This window comes from Staurois parvus, unplaced genomic scaffold, assembly GCF_062004578.1.
Source record: "Staurois parvus isolate SC_StPar_1 unplaced genomic scaffold, SC_StPar_1.0 ptg000224l, whole genome shotgun sequence".
NCBI lineage: Eukaryota > Metazoa > Chordata > Amphibia > Anura > Ranidae > Staurois > Staurois parvus.
Genome location: NW_028318020.1, coordinates 1,132,429 through 1,155,953, shown reverse-complemented (window position 1 = coordinate 1,155,953; position 23,525 = coordinate 1,132,429). Strand labels below are relative to the sequence as shown.

At 47.5% G+C, this 23,525-nt stretch overlaps 3 protein-coding genes across 3 annotated transcripts in view; 1 reads left to right on the top strand and 2 right to left on the bottom strand.

The window, feature by feature from the left end:
- LOC149460606 (uncharacterized) overlaps nucleotides 1-23,525 on the bottom strand; it is a 345,151-nt gene that overhangs the window by 63,935 nt on the left and 257,691 nt on the right. Inside the window, exon 5 of the mRNA XM_089679458.1 lies at nucleotides 1,147-2,074. Within this exon, the coding sequence (XP_089535584.1) occupies nucleotides 1,147-2,074 (928 nt within the window). The remainder of the gene's footprint in view (nucleotides 1-1,146; nucleotides 2,075-23,525) is intronic.
- Nucleotides 2,789-4,110, bottom strand: LOC149460618 (uncharacterized). Its single transcript, XM_089679444.1, has 2 exons — nucleotides 3,880-4,110; nucleotides 2,789-3,769 (listed from the first exon to the last, which is right to left on the bottom strand). Exons 1-2 carry the CDS (start codon nucleotides 4,108-4,110, stop codon nucleotides 3,617-3,619), a joined length of 384 nt encoding a protein of 127 aa, XP_089535570.1. The 3' UTR covers nucleotides 2,789-3,616.
- On the top strand, nucleotides 20,586-22,934 carry LOC149460617 (uncharacterized). The gene has a single exon (XM_089679426.1). The coding sequence runs from the start codon at nucleotides 20,645-20,647 to the stop codon at nucleotides 21,959-21,961; it is 1,317 nt and encodes a 438-aa protein (XP_089535552.1). The 5' UTR covers nucleotides 20,586-20,644; the 3' UTR covers nucleotides 21,962-22,934.

The following is a 23,525-nucleotide window of genomic DNA, read 5'->3' as shown; positions in this document are numbered from 1 at the left end:
GGAGTCATTATTATTGGTGTACAATACAATACACAACGTGTTCCAATATTATAACAAAGTATTGTAGAAAAGATCCCAACATGTGACATGGCTGAATGAATGCTGGTCATATTAGTTCATCTAATCTCTAAGTGGGGTGGTATCTATTGGGCCAATCCCCTTTACAAAGCACACATAATATCGCCCTTCAAAGTCTTTGAACGATTTGCAGAAAATCAAAGAGTAGAAATATTTTCCGGTGGATCCCCTCTACCCAGACCCCATATGTAGACATAGAACAACAAGCTGTGTTCCCTCTCGTGCCGCACTCCTCCAACCACCCAAACCCACACAGAAGCCAAGGGAAATAATGAGAGGAAAGTTCCCCCCTAGTTTGGGGCGGAGTTCTCCTTCCCTCCTGTTGGGGGATGGGAGAAGGATGGACTGAAGACAGAGAGACGCTTCGGGGTCACCACTGTTCTGTAGAGCCTTGAAATGAAGGACATCAACTTCAGAAGTTCTTGTTGTCTGTGTAAAGTTCCCCGATAACGAGATCTGGGCTCTCCCGGCTTCTAGCTCTGTAACCCGCTATATCATTATCAGGAAACGCAACTCCGACACCCAAGAAGGGCTGAAGTTGTGTCCTTCATTTCCAGGATCCACTGACCACTCTGCACCCCGACATTTACTGCACTTCATCCATGTCTTTGGGGGCCTCTCATCTCCTTATCAACTGTTTCTTCCATGATGAAGATCAGCCATGGAGTATATCTGAGGTGTATATCAGGGTGTGCTTCTTCCCCACATGAGAGCTGGGATGTCCAGCAACATTCATCTAGAAGACATTTCCCGCACTCAAGGCACTAATACACCTCCAGGGTTGTGTGGGATCCCTGATGTACAGGAAGACAGGACTTCAGTGAGGAACATTTCCCACACTTAGGACAGGAAAGTTATTTCTCCCCCGTGTGAGACCTCTGATGTTTGTAAAGATTAGACTTCCTTGTAAAACATTTCCCACACTCAGGACAAGAATATGCCTTCTCCCCTGTGTGAGATCTCTGATGTGTGTATAGATGGGACTTGTCTGAAAAACATTTCCTGCACTCTGGACAGGAATATGGCTTCTCCCCTGTGTGAGATCTCTGATGTTTGTATAGATGGGACTTGTCTGAAAAACATTTCCCACACTCAGGACAGGAATATGGCTTCTCCCCTGTGTGAGATCTCTGATGTCTGTAAAGATTGGACTTCAGTGAAAAACATTTCCCACACTCAGAACAGGAATATGGCTTCTCCCCCGTGTGAGATCTCTGATGTGTGTATAGATGGGACTTCATTGAAAAACATTTCCCGCACTCAGGACAAGAATATGGCTTCTCACCTGTGTGAGATCTCTGATGTGTATAAAGACTGGACTTCTCTGAAAACCATTTCCCACATTCAGGACAGGAATACGGCTTCTCCCCTGTGTGAGATCTCTGGTGTGTGTAAAGATTGGATTTACTTGTAAAACACTTCCCGCACTCAGGACAGGAATATGCCTTCTCCCCCGTGTGAGATCTCTGATGTGTGTAAAGACTGGACTTCACTGAAAAACATTTCCCGCACTCAGGACAGGAATACGGCTTCTCCCCCGTGTGAGATCTCTGATGTCTGTAAAGACTGGACTTCAGTAAAAAATATTTCCCGCACTCAGAACAGGAATACGGCTTCTCCCCCGTGTGAGATCTCTGATGTGTGCACAGATGGGTCTTCGTTGAAAAACATTTCCCGCACTCGGGACAGGAATATGGCTTCTCCCCCGTGTGAGATCTCTGATGTGTGTAAAGATTGGACTTCTCTGAAAAACATTTCCCGCACTCAGAACAGGAATACGGCTTCTCCCCCGTGTGAAATCTCTGATGTCTGTAAAGATTGGATTTCAGTGAAAAACATTTCCCGCACTCAGAACAGGAATACGGCTTCTCCCCCGTGTGAGATCTCTGATGTGTGTATAGATGGGACTTCATTGAAAAACATTTCCCGCACTCAGAACAGGAATACGGCTTCTCACCTGTGTGAGATCTCTGATGTGTGTAAAGACTGGACTTCTCTGAAAAACATTTCCCACACTCAGGACAGGAATACGGCTTCTCCCCTGTGTGAGATCTCTGGTGTTTGTAAAGATTGGACTTACTTGTAAAACATTTCCCGCACTCAGGACAGGAATACGACTTCTCCCCCGTGTGAGATTTTTTATGCACATTAAGATTGTATGTAGAACAGAACCTCTTCACGCCCTCACTACAGGAGAGACTCTCCACTGTTGGAAGGCCGGCCCGGTCCCGCACAGTCTGAGGTTCCTCAGGATACGAGGAATCCGATGGTCCATCTACACTGGGTGGTGCCGGATGGACATTGGAGGGAGCCGGGTTTTCTCCTGGACTATACTGTGTGATGTCCTCATCCTCTACTTTCCAGTCTGGAGACAAAGTGAGACAATCCTCGGAGGTTTTCCTCATCTCCCGGCCATGGACTAAAATACAAAGACAAAGAGGATTACTAGACAGGAGCTGATTGGTTCCCCCAAACCAGGACTCCGCCCACATCAGGCAGCTTGGTCTCTGAGGAGCTTACAATTCCACCCTCAAGGGAACTAGGAAATGGCTCCTCTGATCTCCTACCAGGTCATTTCTTTATTCAAGGACCTTAGTCAGAGAGTGAGGAAACAACCAGAACTGTCTTTTATAAGAGGGACAGTGATGAGGGGATTATAGGACGAGGGTCCCCACCCCCTCTATCACTCATCATGACAGAGGCATGCCTGTGTTAGCAACATCATGGGAACATATGCCCAGCAATCGTCTTTGCAGTCATGGATTTTCTCCTGTTGCCCCTTTACTACATTTTCCAGTTCGGAACATTTTTCTTGGTAGGCTATAGCGGCCTCCATGTTTGGGTCAGATTTTTCTGTGCTGGTCAGAGCTCAGGCTCAGAGACCAGTATTTATAGAAGAAGACCAACCAACAGGATAGGTATACAGGCAGGTCACCCTGACAGATGACATGGGCTCATCTGAGGTGCGGGGTCTAAGCACTAACCAGTATCACCAAAGCTCCAGATGGAACAAGTGGCTGCAGGTCAGTAGTGAAGGTACAGAAAGTAGCAGGAGAGACAAGGGCAAGATATTGGATGGAGAAGGAACAAATATCTGCCAACCAGGAAGTGCAGAGACATGGCTTAAATCAGGAAGTTCATGGGAGGAGCAAAGAGTTCAAGGCTCAGCAGAAAACAAAGCAATGGATAAGCAGAGTGCCGTCCATTATATCAGGTAACTCAGTGAGAAGAGTTACTGCCAGACACAGTAGAGGTCCTGGGTTCAAGTCTAGGCTCTGACAGGTGTCTACGTTGAGCAGAGGCAATGAATTAAGATTTAGCTTCCAGCTGATCCCCAGAATCTCCATAAATCCAGTCTAGATACATAAATTGTGTCTGCAGAACAGAGAAGGAAGATTATCCGAGAGAAATCCAGGAATACAGGACGGGGAACACAGCTCAGGAAAGTGACCAGGGGATTACAGGCTGATATCACCCAGTCCCCGCCCTACTCTGGACCAATCAGTGAGCAGTATGGGTGGAGGAATGGATTTAGTGTTCATGACCCACCTGTGCTGATCTCTGTAGGAGTGTCCTCCTCTATAAATGTCCCCGTTATTCCATCCTCCTCCATAGACTGCTGATCATCCCTCACATACGCCTCTTCTTCTTCTGCTTTCACCTCAACTTTTATATCCATCAGATCTTCACCCTAAACCAAGAGAATGAGAAATTTAACCAAAAATATATAAATGTAAACTTACATGAAAAATCCACATATTTTTCCTCAAGTCTATATTCTAGATGCTCAGTCCAACCAACCATGTAACAGTGAGGGATGGTAGAATCATCCTGTGGGGAATCCCAGGAATACAGAGGACGGGGACATCTCTCTGGTGGGTTCCTGGTATTAGGTGGCTCCATCATATCCTTGTGTCCTTCTGAAAACTCCTCCATCACTCCATACTCCTCATCCTCCTCTTTATACTCTTCTTTAACATCAATATTATCATCCCCGAGGATTCCACTCTGAATATATAATAAAAATGCCATCAATGGTAACAATGCAGATAATGTACAGATCCTAATGATACTATCAGTGATTGTTCCTCATCTACCTGATGATGGTGAGGGATGGTGTGACCTTCCTGTGTGGAATCCCGGGAATACAGAGGACGGGGACATCTCTCTGGTGGGTTCCCATGACTGGATCCATCTGTAGGAAACACACACACTGACTGAATCCATTGTTTCTATGTGTTTATCAGATGATGGGGGATCTAGGTGGATCCTCCGTACTGCTCTCTCCTTTACAATAAAGTCTCCTCTTACCCGGTGATGTGAGGGGCGGCTGATTGTCCATCATGACGTCCTTGTAGAGATCCTTGTGTCCTTCTAAATACTCCCACTCCTCCATGGAGAAATAGACAGTGACACCCTGACACCTTATAGGAACCTGACACACACAATGATACAGTCACCATCCAGACACATCCCTTGTCTGTTACTGGAGAATGTCCCAGAATTCCCGGCACCGCTCACCTCTCCTGTCAGCAGCTCCATCATCTTCTTGGTGACTTCTAGAATCTTCTGCATGTTGTGTCTCTCAGGGTTTAGGGAGTCACATGGAGGCACTGTGATGGTCATATGATCACCTGACTTCAGAAGAGGAAATCTCTGTATTGAGGAACAAATAGGAATATCATGTTAGACTCCCAGAATCCTCCTCACCTCTCCGGTCAGGTCTGTTTATTAATAGAGATGAGAGTGATGTCATGTGACCTCCCAGAATCCTCCTCACCTCTCCGGTCAGGTCTGTGTTTTATTAATATAGATAAGAGTGATGTTATGTGACCTCCCAGAATCCTCCTCACCTCTCCGGTCAGGTCTGTTTATTAATAGAGATGAGAGTGATGTCATGTGACCTCCCAGAATCCTCCTCACCTCTCCGGTCAGGTCTGCATTTTATTAATAGAGATAAGAGTGATGTCATGTGACCTCCCAGAATCCTCCTCACCTCTGTGGTCAGGTCTGTGTTTTATTAATAGAGATAAGAGTGATGTCATGTGACCTCCCAGAATCCTCCTCACCTCTCCGGTCAGGTCTGTGTTTTATTAATAGAGATAAGAGTGATGTCATGTGACCTCCCAGAATCCTCCTCACCTCTCCGGTCAGGTCTGTGTTTTATTAATAGAGATAAGAGTGATGTCATGTGACCTCCCAGAATCCTCCTCACCTCTCCGGTCAGCAGGTAGATGATCTCCAGGGTGAGGTTTAGTATCTTCTCAGTCATGTGACTCCGGTCCTCCTCCATCCTCATTGGTGCCATCATGTGATCTATACAGGTCTCCTTGTAGACGGATAACTTTGGGAAATGAAAGTAAGAATGATTTGGATGGTATTGGTCACACAATAATAGGATGTGGATGTGAGGGGGGAATAGGAGGGTTGCTGGACATTGAAGAACTACTCCCCCCATGAGAAGACATTTAGTCTGGACTGTTTAGGGTTTACAAAATTTTAAAGGTCCCGGGACCCTCTTGTCCTGCCAGATCAGAAATCCCCTTTTCTCTGTTGGGTTTATTTGGTCTCTGAACTGGTTTTGATGAGTATTAGATCTGCAGACAAGGAATGATCAATACGATCCTTCCTATGACTAGTTTGCTCTGAGGCAGTGCTGTGAGGTCAATGTCGGCTCATCATGAGGTCCAGGAAGGGGAACTTGCTGGCCGGAATTACTGGATAATCAGGATAATTGGCAGAACTCCAGCTGCAAGGCTCCAATCTCCAGCAGCCTGCTGACTGACAGGAGTGATGTCACTGTCACTCTCTGCAGTAAGAGAAGGGATTGGGTAGCAGGAGGATGGTGCTAGTGGAGTAGAGAGCTGTGGGGGAGGAGCCTGTTCTCATCTCTTCTATGTGTAGGTAGGAGGAGGACAGCAGGAGGAAGGGTTTGATCTCCTAGTTGCCAAGTATTCTGACATTTCCAGGACATTGTACAGAGTGGCAGTGGATTTTTCTGGCTCTGAATTCTATTACCAGGCACTGCCAGATTCTGTGGTATGGGAAGGTATTGGACTGTCCGCCCATTAAGCATTAATGCTATGCAAACAGACCTCCCCAAGGACCAAGTGTCCTTCTTTGTTCTATTTTGTGTCTTGACCAGTGAGATGGTGAGGTGAAGACTTCCTACACGTGCTGACAGGAGTTCTTTAAGGAGGTCAGAAAAGTAAGTGAAGGTGGGGTGGGAGGACCATCAGAGACCAAGAGTTCCTATGAGCCCTAAAGCCCCCTCTTACCTCAGAGCCTTGCAGCCTGAATACCCCCTCAGAGGCCCCCACAGTCCTTCAGCCCCACTAACCTCTCAGAGTTGTTCAGCCCTATTACTTCCTAACAGACTCCCAAAGTTCTTCAGCTACTCCTCCTCCTCAGAGGTCCCAGAGTCCTTCAAAGGCAGGAAACCCTCAGAGGATCCAGAGTTCTTTAGTCCCACTACCTCCTCAGAGACCCCTCAGCTCCTCTACTTCCCTCAGACCCCTCAGTATTTCCCTCCCTCTGACACCAATGATGGAACATATTCTTCCTGGCCGGCTGGGGAATGTTTCCTTCCTCCTGAGCAGCAATGTAAGGGGCTCTATGCTCCATACTCCTGACCCCGGCACTCCATCATTGTGTTGGCTGCATAGTGTAATGATTGCCCATTGGCTGCCTGTGTAGTGTCATCATTGCCCTTTGTAGGCCATGTATGGTCAGGATGGTCCTTGTCTTGTCTATTTATTGTCAGTGCTGTTTGTTTAGAGGACCATATTACTAGAATTTATCTCCACAATGAGGAGAATGTTCCGGCCCCGGAAGTGGGGGATGTTCTGCCCCTGAAGGGGTTAATCTGGGTTCCCACACTATATATGTGTGTATCATCATCTGCTGGAGATAAAAGATGTCACAGTGACTATGGAGGAAGAGGACGGACATGACTATGGAGGAAGAGGACGGACGTGACTATGGAGGAGGATGACGGACGTGACTATGGAGGAAGAGGACGGACATGAATATGGAGGAAGAGGACGGTCGTGACTATGGAGGAAGAGGACGGACGTGACTATGGAGGAAGAGGACGGACGTGACTATGGAGGAAGAGGGCGGACGTGACTATGGAGGAAGAGGACGGACGTGGCTATGGAGGAAGAGGACGGATGTGACTATGGAGGAAGAGGACGGACGTGACTATGGAGGAAGAGGACGGACGTGACTATGGAGGAAGAGAACAGACGTTACTATGGAGGAAGAGAATGGACGTGACTATGGAGGAAGAGGACGGACGTGACTATGGAGGAAGAGGATAGACATGACTATGGAGGAAGAGGATGGACATGACTATGGAGGAAGAGGATGGACATGACGGGGGGGTTACTGGGTGTAAATAGGAAATAACATCTTATTACCTCCTCTGCTGCTACTTCTGGTAACGTCTATTTTATACTTCAAAACCATCTGGAACATCCTGTCTGACATCACTTCCTGTCTGTACCTGACATCACTTCCTGTCTGTCTTCCATAGAGAAGTCCTGCCTGGGAAGAAGTGAGATCACCACCTTCTGGAACTCAGAGGAACTGCAGCCCCGAGAAACATCTGTAAGGCTCTGTTCACAGCTTTGTAGTTTGCTTTTTGCAGTGCTTTTCGCAGTTCATTTTGCATTTTTGCTATGTTTGTAAGGGAGAATGTCACCAGCACACCGAGGATCACCAATACGGGGCCAAAAGTTTTAATGAACGATCACAGTTACAGCAAGGCAATGTATCGGAGTCTCGCAGGACCCCTTCATCAGGCATGTGACGGAGGAGTCATGCAAGTCTCTGAAACATTGCCTTGCTGTAACTATGTGAACGTTCAGTAAAACTTTTGGCCCCATATTGGTGATCCTCGGTGTGCTGGTGACATTCTCCCTTACTGATTCTGTTCTGTTCCAGCCGACGGTCGCTGCAGCACCCACTTTTACACACCCTGCCATTTATACACAGAACATGTGCGTTTGGATTGTACACTTGCATGTTGATACGTTTGTGATGCATTTTTACTGAGTTTTGTGTTTTGTTCAGCTTTTTTTTTTTTCAAAGTGCATTTTTTTTTTTTTTGCTGGGCAGAATAAAAATGCAAAAATGCACAACCATGCATTTCAGCAGATTCTCTATTGAACTCTATTGTAGCAAAATGCTGCTTTTTGCTTTTAAAAAAGTCCCTGACCCTTTCCAAAAACACAGCAGCTCAAAAAAGCCTAGATGTGAACGTGTCCCATAGGAAGCCATGTTAAATTGTGCGATTCTGAAAATAGAAAGTACTAACATACACGTTGGTGTGAATGGAGCCTGAATAATCATTCCTGTAAAATATCTACCTTACACGGCTACCAGGGAAATTCAAATATAACACAACATAAGGAAGAACAAATCATTCTAGCTCTTATGGAACCAACACTTTAACAAAGATATTTTATTACATATAGAAAACAAATTAAAACAGATTCCCTCTGAAATCAAATCTTTTTGGTGAAGAAAATGTAAAAATATTCTTTAAAGTATAAAAATATCTATCAATCCACTGATAATGAAGATGTTAGACATAAATGACAAGGATGTAATGGTCACAGAGGAATGGTGGTGGAGATCTCTCACAGTAAGAACACTTCCTTGAATGGTTCTATAAATAAAGAATGAATCCTGGAGGGAATAAAGCTGTAAAGCAATAAATAATATATAAACTGGGCCATCCACTTCATCCATAAAGACATTGTGATTGAAGATCTTCTAGATCACATAGAAGGAGGACTCATCCATGATTTCATACATTTGTTTGGAAGGATAGAACAATCCTCAGAAGGGAACATGTAGGATGACAGGAAAGGCTCCTGACTGGTGAGATCCTCCAAACATAATGATGACATCCATGAACTGGAGCGAGCTCGTTGGGGTGATAAAGCCAATCTGGAAACACTGTGTAGACGTTCTCCAAGAACTCAGCACACTCCAGCTGTGGAGAAAGTCTCCAGGTGGGTTTAGCCTGTCATTTATCATAGATACAAACACACTGTAACCGGGATGGATCACTATGCCATTTGCTCTCTTTTTTAGTCTGCTGGCATAGCTGTGTCCAAATTCAATAGATCTGTACCTATGATCCGCTGTGCTTTATTTCTCCTCCCGAGACCGACACTTCCTATCCTCCACCCCACAGCCATCATACTACACTGCAGTGTGGATGGGAAGAATACTCTCCATGGTGCAATGATAGAAACTGACCAGAATTCCTGGACACCATATCACCAATCATATGAATGTGGAACTCTTTGGCGTAATCCTCTTTGGACATACTGCAAAAAGTTCTGCAATGTCTTCTCTTCTCACCTTGGAACTCCTATCTGAAGATATCCACCTGTAAACTTGTACACAAAGGGCATTGGCTCTGTCAAAGATCTGCTGAACAACACTTACATAAGAACGTTTCAGGATCCCAGCCTCACTTATTTTCAGGACCAGAAAGACTTCTACAAATTCCTCAGAATTAGACATATGCTACCTCACCTGCACTGGTGTGAGAACACTCAGCCCATGGGCCTCATAACACTCTTCAACAGCTCTACACCTTCCAGCTCCCATCTCTCTACCTTCTACCACCTACTCCAAAAACAAACTCATACAACCAAACTCCCAACGATGGGATTCTGGAAATCGGAACTTTAATTCTCTATCTTTTGGAAAAAAAACAATATTTTCTCATTTCTGTTATAAAAATATCCAATAAACTCAAATTTTGTAATACATTTAGGCCAACATGTATTTTGCTATATGTCTTTAGTAAAAAAAAATCCCAATAACTGCATAATAATTGGTTTGTGTGAAAGTTATATCATCTACAAACTATGGGATAGATACTGGAATTTATACAACTTATACTTTCTGACTGCCATCACATTTCTTGAGGTGCTAAAATACCAGGATAGTACATACACCCCCAAATGACCCCTTTTCAGAAAGAAGACACCCTAAGCTATCTGCTGAGAGGCATGTTGAGTCCATGGAAGATTTATTTTTTTCTAAAAGTTTTTTTTTTTACACAAAATTGTCACTTTAATGACATATTGCTCACACAAGCCATGGGTAAATGTGGAATTACACCCCAAATACATTCTGCTACTTCTACCGAGTATGAGGATACCACATGTGAGAGACGTTTTGGGAGCCTAGCTACATACGGGAGTGTAACGGAAGCGTAGGCAGGACAGAACCCACGAAGAAGATGGGAAACACACAAAGCTTTATTGAACTCTGAAAGACACTCAATCAGGACAGTTCATGGCACTCCGCGACATGCGGCTTGTAGGGACACCCACGGTAAGTGGGCTCACGGGGACTCAAGGGGAGCTTGGCTTTGGCGTCTGGCCTCAACACAGCGTACTAAGGACAACAGGCTCACGGGGACCCAATGGGACTTTAGTTGTGGGGTCTGGCCTAGCACAGCTCCCATCCAGCTTTCTAGGGACATCAGGCTCACAGGGACTCAACGGGACTCCAACTGTGGAGTCTGGCCTAGCACAGCTCTCACTCAGCTTTCTAGGGACATAGGGCTCATAGGGACTCAAAGGGACTCCAACTGTGGAGTCTGGCCTAGCACAGTTCCCACACAGCTTTCTAGGGACATCGGGCTCACGGGGACTCAAAGGGACTCCAACTGTGGAGTCTGGCCTAGCACAGCTCCCACCCAGCTTTCTAGGGACATCAGGCTCACGGGGACTCAATGGGTAGCGATGGCTCAAGCACTCAGGGGCATCACAGTTAGCTATACTCTGGGCACGCCATGGGGCAGTTCAAGTAATGGTAGTATAGGCGTGTAGTAGGGGCAGTTCATGACCCGGGTGTCTGTGCGCACAACAGGGACAGTTCATGACACGGGTGGTCGGTGCGCACAACAGGGACAGTTCAGGACACGGGTAGTTTGTGCGCACAACAGGGACAGTTCAGGACACGGGGGTCGGTGCGCACACCAGGGACAGTTCAAGACACGGTGGTCTGTGCGCACAACAGGGACAGTTCATGGCTTCTAGGGACACTTACGATAGGTGTCTTGCAGGTGCTCAACAGCAGGAGGCTTCCAGAGGGATAGGCGACTTGCAGACGCTCAGCAGCAGGCAGCTTCCAGGGACAAAGCGGTCAGCAGGCAGTGCAGCTTCCCAGGGGCCCAACGATCAGCAGACAGGATGGCTTCCCAGGGGCCCAACGATCAGCAGACAGGATGGCTTCCCAGGGGCCCAACGATCAGCAGATGGGATGGCTTCCCAGGGGCCCAATGATCAGCAGATGGGACAGCTTCCCAGGGGCCCAGTGATCTGCAGACAGGATGGCTTCCCAGGGACCCTCAGCAACAGACAGCGGCCCTCACAGTGGCCAGCTTCTCCAGTGCCCAGCAATCAGCAGCAGGGGCCCTCGTAGCAGCCAGGAACAGCAGCAGGAGTCATGGCCATGGGGTCTGACCTTTGAGGAGGGGGCTCATGCAGAGCACTCAGCAGGGATGCCTGCAGAGGCCCGGGCCCCACCCGGACCTCCCACAACCGCAGTGGCTCCAGGGACAGCAGCAGGAGTCTTAGCCGTGGGGTCTGACCTGTGGTAAGGGGGCTCATGCAGAGCACGCAGTGGGGATGCCTGCAGAGGCCCGGGCCCCACCCGGACCTCCCATGACTGTGGTGGCCCCAGGGACAGCAGCGGGAGGAAGAGAGCAAGCCTGGTCTCAAGCTGGCCTTTTAAAAGCTGTGCGGGATGCTTCCAGGTTGCCCCGGCAATGGCCAGCCCAACGCCACATTGCCGGGCAATGAGGCACGTCCCTTGACAGGGGCCATGCTCTTGAGAGCCTTTGTCTGTCTGAGAGTACAGTCACGAGAAACTCTTGTGCCCTGCACTGCACTCACCAGGGGTGCGCAGCGCCGGGTTAGCGGCCCCGCACCAGAATCCCTCAGTGGGGTGTCACTTCTCTCTGTCTATATGGCCATAGAGGTGTGAGGTCCGCCACAGGGGTCACTTCCTTCTCATCCTGCACAGCCTGCCTTCACAGGCTGCGTGAGGATGTGAGGAGGTGACGAGGGGCAGGGGGGTGAGGTGACCCCCCTCATCCTGTGCAGCCCATCTTCAAAGGCTGCAACAGGATGAGGAGAGGGTGAGGGGACACGGGAAAGACACAGGCACTGGGGGGGGGTTTTGAACAAGGAGCAGGCACTCCATGACAGGGAGCCCGAAATCCAATGACCACTTTGAAAGCCTGAAGGTGCATAACTTCCTCATTTCACTTCCTCACTACCTATCAGTTTCGGGGGCCCTGAAATACCAGGATAGCACCAACCCCCCCAAATCAAAGGTCTGATATACAGGTTTGACCCCATATCTGACCAGCTTATTGGGGAGAAATAGTTTGAATGCAAGGTGGCCTAAAAAATTAATTAACACACATTTTTTTGGTGGGGAGTATAGACATCTGCACATTTTTGGTTAAGGTGATTTGTGAGGGGCTGAATTTTGTGGAGCCGGTCAAATTCAGGGTTACCCCGAGGATGACAGAGTGTATTGTCATTGAAATGCATAAAACACATTATACTCTCATATCTATGCCTGGCCATGGCAGCAGAGAACACGGCATATGATGAAACGGGTCTGTGGACCAATACAACTGCAATTCATTTTTCTTATTAATGCCCATGTGGAGGTTTAGGACCAAAAAAAACCTAAATTCAGAAACTGTAATTGGTTTCCATGCGAACAGTCCGGCAAGGTTTGAATTTGGGTTGGTGGTGATAAACTGTTGTGCATATAAAATGCTTTGATCCACAATCAATGCATAGAGCTCTTCCGTGAAAAACAGCTCCAAAAAATCAAGGGAAGTAGTTAAATTGGCTGTTTCCACCTGAATTCCGGGTTGGGCAGTGAATGGGGGAAGTACAGGTGCTGCAGAATTTGTGGGCTGCCAATCAGGATTTGCAAGCACACCCGGAAGAATACTATCTGCTCTATGGGCCTGTGTGCAAATTTTTGGTGGCTGCGGGACAATACTTGTGCTCACCACCCCACCAGCTTGTACTGCACTTATGGGACTCACCATGTCACCAAGTGATACTGCAGTGCTGGTATGTGAAAGACCAGGATGTACTAGGCCGCTGGTGCTCGCCAGTTCACCAAAAGGTAGTGCGGCACTAGTACTGGCACTCTGCTGCATATGAGAGTCATCATGCGTTTGTACCACCTCAGCAACCTGGGAACGGGGTTGGGTATGCCTGACCTCAGCAGGAACCTCTTCTCCGTCATCTGAGTGATCTGTCAGGGTGCCGCTGCTGTCTACAGATTCGTATTCTGAGCCTGATTCTGTCAGGGAGTCTTCCCCTTCGCTCTCACCTGACATGCTCAGAATCCTGTAGGCCTCGTCACTAGAGTACCTTTGCTTGGACATTTTGGCCACTAAATTTATAGGTACCTAGTGTGACTCACCAGAAAAAGGGCGACTGGCTGTCAGGGACTGCTTGAACGGCTACAATAAATTTACCGACAAGTGCTAACAGAGATCAGGCCTGATTCTGCCAACACTGCGGTTTTGTGTGTAATGTATCAAGTGACAGTTATCTACTGACACTGCACTTGCTGGGGGAGAAGGGGGGGCGTAGGGGATAAAGGCAGGTGCTGGCAGGTGTTGGGGCTGATCCCGCTAACACTGCATTTTTGGGGATACTATAGTAGTGTGAACTCTGGTATAGCGCTAATCTGATCAAAGATATTGATCCAACCAGACACTATACTAGCAATGGAGGTTTAGAGTGCAAGTGAGCGTGTTCCTGGCAATAAAGGGGTCAAATGTGATTACTGGTGTACTAGCGGCAATCTGACGCTATCTGGGAGGGGCGCTAACTGACACTAATGCTATCTGAAGTCACCAGTGACACTAATACAGTGATCAGTAAAAATCTGTTCACTGTAATCAATGACACTGGTGACAGGGCAGTGAAGGGGTTAACTGGGGGGCCGATCAGGGGGTTAAATGTGACCTAGGTGTGTTCTAACTGTGGGTATGTGCTGTTTTACTTACAATTTGTATGTCTTCTCTCTCTGGGAAGGAATGTGCCCAGGCAGAGAAGAATGACATCATATCCTGTCCTGTGTAACTGTCAACAAAGGACAGGATAGGACAGGGACCGATCATCCGATTTCAGCCGGACATCACTGACTGAAACTGAATGATTGATCCCTCGGGGATCAAATGGTGACAGCCACAAGTCGTGGGGGCGTGCGTACGCCCCCCCCGCCCGAGAAAAACCTTGGGAGTGTGGAGCACGTTTAAAAACGTGGTTTTGCGCAGCCGTGCCACCCTGCCACCATTTTAATGCAGTGGCTGTTCGGCAAAGAGGTTAGGGGACGTTTATCGGGGCTGCAGTTCCTCTAAACTCCACAAGATGGGGATCTCATTTCTACTACCCAGACAGGACTTCTCTATGGAATACAGACAGGAAGTGATGTCAGGTACAGTCAGGAAGTGATGTCAGGTACTAATAGGAAGTGATGTCAGGAACAGACAGGAAGTCATCTGGAATAAAGACAGGAAGTTCCATATGGTGTGAAGCAGATCAGAGACATTGGTGGATTTGGCAGCAGAGGAGGTAATAAGATGTTATGTTCTATTTACACCCAGTAACTCCCCCGTCATGTCCATCCTCTTCCTCCATAGTCACTGTGATGTCTTTTATCTCCAGCAGATGATACACGCATGTTGATGATACACATCAATATTTAGAAGGACACAAGGATCTCTACAAGGACGTCATGATGGACAATCAGCCGCCCCTCACATCACCGGGTAAGAGGAGACTTTATTGTAAAGGAGAGAGCAGTACGGAGGATCCACCTAGATCCCCCATCATCTGATAAACACATAGAAACAATGGATTCAGTCAGTGTGTGTGTTTCCTACAGATGGATCCAGTCATGGGAACCCACCAGAGAGATGTCCCCGTCCTCTGTATTCCCGGGATTCCACACAGGAAGGTCACACCATCCCTCACCATCATCAGGTAGATGAGGAACAATCACTGATAGTATCATTAGGATCTGTACATTATCTGCATTGTTACCATTGATGTCATTTTATTATATATTCAGAGTGGAAACCTGAGAGAATTTGAGGTTGAAGAAGAAGAGGCGTATGTGAGGGATGATCAGCAGTCTATGGAGGAGGATGGAATAACGGGGACATTTATAGAGGAGGACACTCCTACAGAGATCAGCACAGGTGGGTCATGAACACTAAATCCATTCCTCCACCCATACTGCTCACTGATTGGTCCAGAGTAGGGCGGGGACTGGGTGATATCAGCCTGTAATCCCCTGGTCACTTTCCTGAGCTGTGTTCCCCGTCCTGTATTCCTGGATTTCTCTCGGATAATCTTCCTTCTCTGTGCTGCAGACACAATTTATGTCTCTAGACTGGATTTATGGAGGTTCTGGGGTTCAGCTGGCAGCAAAATGTTCATTTTCATCATAGACGTTACTAGACCTAGGCACCTGGGGTGTGTGCTTTGGGTCTTCTGCCCCATGCCCGGATCTAGTAAGATCTCTGACAGAACATTTCTCCCAGGGTTCCTTGCTCTGTGGTCTGCTGGCTGTGCCGGGTGGAGGGATATGTCTGTAGTGTCTCAGACCCAAGTCACTGAGTGCAGTCTCAGGAGATGGGAGGCAGCGGTGTGGGATCTCTGCAACTTGTCTACAGTAGAAATTTAAAGTGGTTGTAAACCCTCCATATACCCAGAGAAGTGACTGGCCTCAGGTGATACACAGAGATAAAAAAAATCCTACATATGTTGCACCTTTTTATCTGCAGCAATCTCTTCTCTACAACTGTTCAAAGCCCAGAATGTATACAGTTTGCCTGAGAAGTCAGAAAAAAAGAGACAGAGAGCTAAAGTCACATTCTGCAGAGTTCAGTGAGGTGAGCTCTGAAAGATGATTGGAGGGAAGGTACACACCCTTTCACACAGCACACAGGAACAGAGCTGAGGCTGTCAATCACAGGCTGTGTGCTGGAGCTGCTCCCCTTTCACATTTCTTCTCTTGGTGTCAGGAAGACTTGTCAGAAGTGATTCATGCTGATCGCAGAGGAAGGAGACAGCAGACAGAAATGACTCTTATTGCTCTGGAGTGAGACAAGTACACACTGTAGAGGGATATGCTTTGTCCATATTCCATGTCTGAGGGTTACAACCACTGTAAGTGATCTCTGATTACTAAACACCAATTTGATGTGATCCTTACACTATTTATTAGTGTGGCCCCCTTGTCCTGAATAGAGGTACTATGTGGGTTTAGTTTGTGGCTGGGCTGTACTTGGCTCAGGCTGATTGTATAGTTCTTCACTTGGTTTCTCCCTAAGTTTAGGTTGTCTTGTGATGTCTCACTGTGGCCAGTAGATGTCACTGCTATCACTGGACATAGTATGAGGTGGCGGCTGCATTCCTTTTCTTTGGCTTTTTCCGTTTTCACCTGGTGATCTGGCCAGTAACACACCTTCTGTATTAGAGCGCCCCAACTGTGGAGACAGCAGCATGGTCAGTCTGGGGGGAGGGGAGTGTTAGATGTACTAGCAGATATAAAAACAGTAACTAATTGAAGCCAAACTCCAGCTCACACTTCATACTCAGTTACATCAAACAGTTTTTTTTCTTTTGGGATAAAAGTTTTACATGAATAAATAAAAGCTGATCATTGTAAGCCCCCTGTCAGTGGTAAATGGTCTGCCTCATCCCTGGACTGATACATTCTGCTGCAGAGTTTTTATAAAACAGATTTACTGGCTAGATCACCAGATGAATATAGAAGAAAACTAATACTGTTTAGTCCTAACTTTTGTATCTTTTATGATAAGTTGTACATTACATACAGTGAAGGAAATGCGTATTTGCTCCTCGGCTGATGGTCAATGTTCGCCCCTCACACAGAAATGATCGGTCTAACAATGGAATGTTCGCCCCTCACACAGAAATGATCGGTCTAACAATGGAATGTTCGTCCCTCACACAGAAATGATCGGTCTAACAATGGAATGTTCGCCCCTCACACAGAAATGATCGGTCTAACAATGGAATGTTCGCCCCTCACACAGAAATGATCGGTCTAACAATGGAATGTTCGTCCCTCACACAGAAATGATCGGTCTAACAATGGAATGTTCGCCCCTCACACAGAAATGATCGGTCTAACAATGGAATGTTCGCCCCTCACACAGAAATGATCGGTCTAACAATGGAATGTTCGGTGTAACACTGAGAGACAGAATACAACAACAAATTCAGCAGAAATGCATCTAACAAATGATGACGGATCTGCATGTTCATGAGGGAAAGAAGGATTTGATCCCCTATCATTCAGCAGGATTTCTGGCTCCCAGGTGTCTTTCATACAGGTAACAAGCTGAGATTAGAAGCAGTCTTTTAAAGGGAGTGCTGCTAATCTCATTGTGTTACCTGTATAAAAGACACCTGTCCACAGGAGCAATCAAACCATCAGATTCCAAACTCTCCACCATGGCAAAGACCAAAGAGCTGTCCAAGGATGTCAGGGACAAGATGGTAGACCTACACAAGGCTGGACTGGGCTACCAAACTATGGCCAAGCAGCTTGGTGAGAAGGTGACAACAGTTGGTGCAATCATTCACAAATGGAAGAAACACAAAACAAGTGTCAGTCTCCCTAGGTCTGGTGCACCATGCAAGATCTCACCTCGTGGAGTGTCAGTGATCATGAGAACAATGAGGAATCATCCCAGAACTACACGTGAGGATCTTGTCAATGATCTCCAGGCAGCTGGGACCACATTCACCAAGAAAACAATTGGTAACACACTACGCCGACAAGGACTGAAATCCTGCAGTGCCCGCAAGGTCCCTCTGCTCAAGAAAGCCCATGTCCAGGCCCGTCTGAAGTCTGCCACTGAACATCTGAATGATGCAGAGGAGGACTGGTGGGAAGTGTTGTGGTCAGAGGAGACCAAAATCCAGCTCTTTGGCATCAACTCAACTCGCCGTGTTTGGAGGAGGAGGAGGAATGCTGCCTATGACCCCAAGAACACCATCCCAACTGTGAAACATGGTGGTGGAAACATTCTGCTTTGGGGGTGTCAGGGATCACTGTCGCGATGGGCTCGGCACAGGTGCAGTGCACCGCCCTGTGTCGGAATGCGGGCACTGAGACCTGGCCGACCGCGGCGAGTGAGTTTGCGCATGCGCAGTAGGGACCGCGGGCGCGCACGTGGCACCAATGACAGCGCAGGGCGGGATATTTAAATGGCCCTGAGCTGTCATTCAGTGCCTTCTGGTCTTACCTGCATTCTGTATCCTGCGAACCTGTACCTAGTAAGTTGTTGACCCGGATTGTTCTTGACCTGCTGTTGCTGACCTGGCGTGTGACCCTACGATTCTCTGCCCACTGTCTTGTACAGTACTGTCCTCTCTGTTACCGACTCAGCCTGTCTGACTTCGCACTTGCTCAGCCATCCATCCATCCCATCGGGGTCACCCGACCTCCTCATATCAGGCTCTCCCCTGTTGGAGCCCCTGGCGAACACCCCTACCACTGACGGGTGTGCTCAGTAGTCTTGACCTGGTCTCGGGGTACTCCAAGTCCATCCCCACCATCAGGGGCCCTGGTGAACAAGTACCCTGGGGCTTAGATTCCGCGCTCTGGGGATACCTGACCAGTGGAGTGCTAGTGGTGCCGCTAGGCGGTCCGTTACAGGGGGTGTCTTTCTGCTAAGGGGACAGGACAACTGCACCGCATCAAAGGGACGATGGACGGGGCAATGTACCATCATATCTTGGGTGAGAACCTTCTTCCCTCAGCCAAGGCATTGAAAATGGGTGGTGGATGGGTGTTCCAGCATGACAATGACCCAAAACACACGGCCAAGGCAACAAAGGAGCGGCTCAAGAAGAAGCACATTAAGGTCCTGGAGTGGCCTAGCCAGTCTCCACACCTTCGTCTGATTGAAAATCTGTGGAGGGAGCTGAAAGTTCGAGTTGTCAAACGTCAGCCACCCAACCTTAATGACTTGGAGAGGATCTGCCAAGAGGAGTAGCCAAAATCCCTCCTGAGATGTGTGTAAACCTGGAGGCCAACTCCAGGAAACGTCTGACCTCTGTGATTGCCAACAAGAGATTGGCCACCAAGTACTGAGTCATGTTTTGTGAAGGGGATCAAATCCTTCTTTCCCTCATGAACATGCAGATCAGTCATCATTTGTTAGACGCATTTCTGCTGAATTTGTTGTTGTATTCTGTCTCTCAGTGTTACACCGAACATTCCATTGTTAGACCGATCATTTCTGTGTGAGGGGCGAACATTCCATTGTTAGACCGATCATTTCTGTGTGAGGGGCGAACATTCCATTGTTAGACCGATCGTTTCTGTGTGAGGGGCGAACATTCCATTGTTAGACCGATCGTTTCTGTGTAAGGGGCGAACATTCCATTGTTAGACCGATCGTTTCTGTGTGAGGGGCAAACATTCCATTGTTAGACCGATCGTTTCTGTGTGAGGGGCGAATATTCCATTGTTAGACCGATCGTTTCTGTGTGAGGGGCGAACATTCCATTGTTAGACGGATCGTTTATGTGTGAGGGGCGAACATTCCATTGTTAGACCGATCGTTTCTGTGTGAGGGGCGAACATTCCATTGTTAGACCGATCGTTTCTGTGTGAGGGGCGAACATTCCATTGTTAGACCGATCGTTTCTGTGTGAGGGGCGAACATTCCATTGTTAGAACGATCATTTCTGTGTGAGGGGCGAACATTCCATTGTTAGACCGATCATTTCTGTGTGAGGGGCGAACATTCCATTGTTAGACCGATCATTTCTGTGTGAGGGGCGAACATTCAACATCAGCGGGGGAGCAAATACGCATTTCCTTCACTTTACGCCTTAATTATTTTCCACCCATTTCCTCCCAGCTGGACATTTTATATCGGATGATGTGATTGGAGCACAGACTTTTACATGGTGATAATAATGTGATAACATCCTCCAACTTTGGACCCTTAAACAGAAAGTGATAATGAGGGAGGAGTCAATACCCCAATGATGGTGGTCTTCAGGATCAGTCCAGTCTTCATCTTGGTTGTTCTCCCCCCATCCTCACTCTCTGACCTCTGGTGGGGCTCAGCCCCGCTGTTCTTCATGACTAAATCATGGACTAAATAAGGAAGTGCAGTACTTCTTGTGTTGGGAAGATGGCGATGAGTGATAGAGGGGGTGGGACCCTCGTCCTATAATCCCCTCATCACTGTCCCTCCTATAAAAGACAGTTCTGGTTGTTTCCTCACTCTCTGACTAAGGTCCATGAATAAAGAAATGACCTGGTAGGAGATCAGAGGAGCCATTTCCTAGTTCCCTTGAGGGTGGAATTGTAAGTTCCTCAGAGACCAAGCTGCCTGATGTGGGCGGAGTCCTGGTTTGGGGGAACCAATCAGCTCCTGTCTAGTAATCCTCTTTGTCTTTGTATTTTAGTCCATGGCCGGGAGATGAGGAAAACCCCCGAGGATTGTCTCACTTTGTCTCCAGACTGGAAAGTAGAAGATGAGGACATCACACAGTATAGTCCAGGAGAAAACCCGGCTCCCTCCAATGTCCATCCGGCACCACCCAGTGTAGATGGACCATCGGATTCCTCGTATCCTGAGGAACCTCAGACTGTGTGGGACCGGGCCGGCCTTCCAACAGGGAAGAGCTTCTCCTGTGCTGAGTGCGGGAAGGGTTTCTGTTCTAAATTCGGTCATAATCTGCATAAAATATGTCACACAGGGGAGAAACCATATTCCTGTCCTGAGTGTGGGAAATTTTTTTCAAAGAAGTCACATCTTTGCAGACATCAGAAATCTCACACAGGGGAGAAGCCGTATTCCTGTCCTGAGTGCGGGAAGGGTTTCCATCATAAATCCCATCTTAATGTGCATGAAAGATCTCACACGGGGGAGAAGCCGTATTCCTGTCCTGAGTGCGGGAAATGTTTTTCAGTGAAGTCCAATCTTTACACACATCAAAGATCTCACATGGGGGAGAAGCCGTATTCCTGTCCTGAGTGCGGGAAATTTTTTTCAGCGAAGTCCAGTCTTTACAGACATCAGAGGTCTCACACAGGGGATAAGTTATTTTTCTGTCCTGAGTGTGGGAAATGTTTTTCAGAGAAGTCCAAACTTCATAGTCATCAGAGATCTCACACGGGAGAGAAGCCGTATTCCTGTCCTGAGTGTGGGAAATGCTTTTCACTGAAGTCCCATCTTTACAGACATCAGAGATCTCACACGGGGGAGAAGCCGTATTCCTGTCCTGAGTGCGGGAAATGTTTTTCATTGAAGTCCCTTCTTCACACACATCAGAGATCTCATACAGGTGAGAAGCCATATTCCTGTCCTGAGTGCAGGAAATGTTTTTCACAGATGTCCAGTCTTCACAGACATCAGAGATCTCACACGGGTGAGAAGCCATATTACTGTCTTGAGTGTGGAAAATGTTTTGCGCGGAAATCCATTCTTCATAAACATCAGAAATCTCACAAGGGGGAGAAGCCGCATTCATGTCCTGAGTGCGGGAAATGTTTTTCACAGATGTCCACTCTTTACAGACATCAGAGATCTCACACGGGGGTGAAGCCACATTCCTGTCCTGAGTGTGGGAAATGTTTTGCAGTGAAGTCCAATCTTTACAGACATCAGAAATCTCACACAGGGGAGAAGCCACATTCCTGTCCTGAGTGTGGGAAATGTTTTTCAGTGAAGTCCAATCTTCACACACATCAGAGATCTCACACGGGGGAGAAGCCACTTTCCTGTCCTGAGTGAGGGAAATTTTCCTCACTGAAGTCCTGCCTTCCTGTATATCAGGGGTCCCACACAACCCTGGAGGTGTATTAGTGCCTTGAGTGCGGGAAATGTCTTCTAGATGAATGTTGCTGGACATCCCAGCTCTCATGTGGGGAAGAAGCACACCCTGATATACACCTCAGATATACTCCATGGCTGATCTTCATCATGGAAGGAACAGTCCATAAGGAGATCAGAGGTCCCCAAAGACATGGATGAAGTGTGGGACCGGGTCGGCCATTGATATCAGGAGAAGAAGTTTTCAATGTATTTTCCATCAATGGAAGACATTCCAGCAGCTCAGATGTGATCCTAATAACATTGGTTCCCCCATTCACACAGGAGGAATGGACATGAACTCTCACTGAGGGAATTGCTATACAAACATTCTATGAATAGACCCCCAAATGTCAGGAGACGTTTCTATAAAGACGGGAAGTATGGAGCAGAGAAATGAATAGACCTCCCAGCAATGTTATTACCAGGCTGCAGCTAGGGGGAGCTCTAATGTCACCCCAGCAGAGTGATCCCATCTAGCCCACATTAACCCTCTCACTGCCAGAGCTGTTTCTGCATGATTTTGCACACATGGGAAAATGCAGATTTTGGTCCTGAAGATGAGATAAACCCCCAAACATCTATTCTGTGACATCAGAGGCCCTGGAGAATAAAATGGTGGTGATTGTTAAGGTGTTCCCCGTACACAGATTCCCCTTCATATCCGCCTTTATTTCCTCCTTTCCCCCATTTTCTATGTTGGGATCTTTTCTACAATACTTTGTTATAATAATGGAACACGTTGTGTATTGTATTGTACACCAATAATAATGACTCCGCCCCCACATTCCAGACAAGGGATCTTCCTGACCAATCGGATTTCTTCCTTTACTATTTCCTGATTTTTATGCTTCAATCTTGTTAAATGTAAAATTATAATAAAACATTTATTGAACAAAAACTATTGTGTGTGTCGGTGCAATGACGGCAAACTTCAATATAGAACATTGCTCCTCGGTGACACCTCACACCCTTCAATAATGGCGCAGAGTGCGGGGGTCAGCAGTATATCATATACAGCCCCCCATACAGAGTGCAGAGGGGGGCTGTAGTGTGCCCCCCCTCCTGATCCATACCAGGCCACATGTCCACAACATGGGGGTCATCTTACCAGGGGGGATTCCCCCAGGTATAGCACCTTGTCTGGTGGCTGTGGGGATCTGTGGGTGGGGGTCATATTGGATTCTGGAAACCCCCTTTAATAACAGGGGGCCCCCATATACCGTCCCCCCATGTGAATGAGTATGGGGTATATAGTACCCGACAATAGCACCAGCCCAATGACAGCTCCCTAAACTGTCATCATCTACATAAGTGAAGGGACAGGGATGGTGGGACCTTATTACCCAAATGTGACCAGTGACCATATTTGGTCAGTGATGTCACTGCTTTCCCCGCCCCCTTCCTTACATGGCAGGGATTCCCAATGACATCACTGATTCCTGGGGGTGTGGCCGCTGTACCCATCCATGTCTTCCTCAGGCAC

Bases quoted from the DNA above. Each gene is read 5' to 3' on its own strand.
- LOC149460618 (XM_089679444.1), bottom strand. From the start codon at position 4,110: ATGGCATTTTTATTATATATTCAGAGTGGAATCCTCGGGGATGATAAT. The intron at 3,770-3,879 runs GTTGGTTGGACT...CTCTTGGTTTAG, and splicing joins CCATCCCTCACTGTTACATG to GGTGAAGATCTGATGGATAT.
- LOC149460617 (XM_089679426.1), top strand. From the start codon at position 20,645: ATGAGGAAAACCCCCGAGGATTGTCTCACTTTGTCTCCAGACTGGAAA.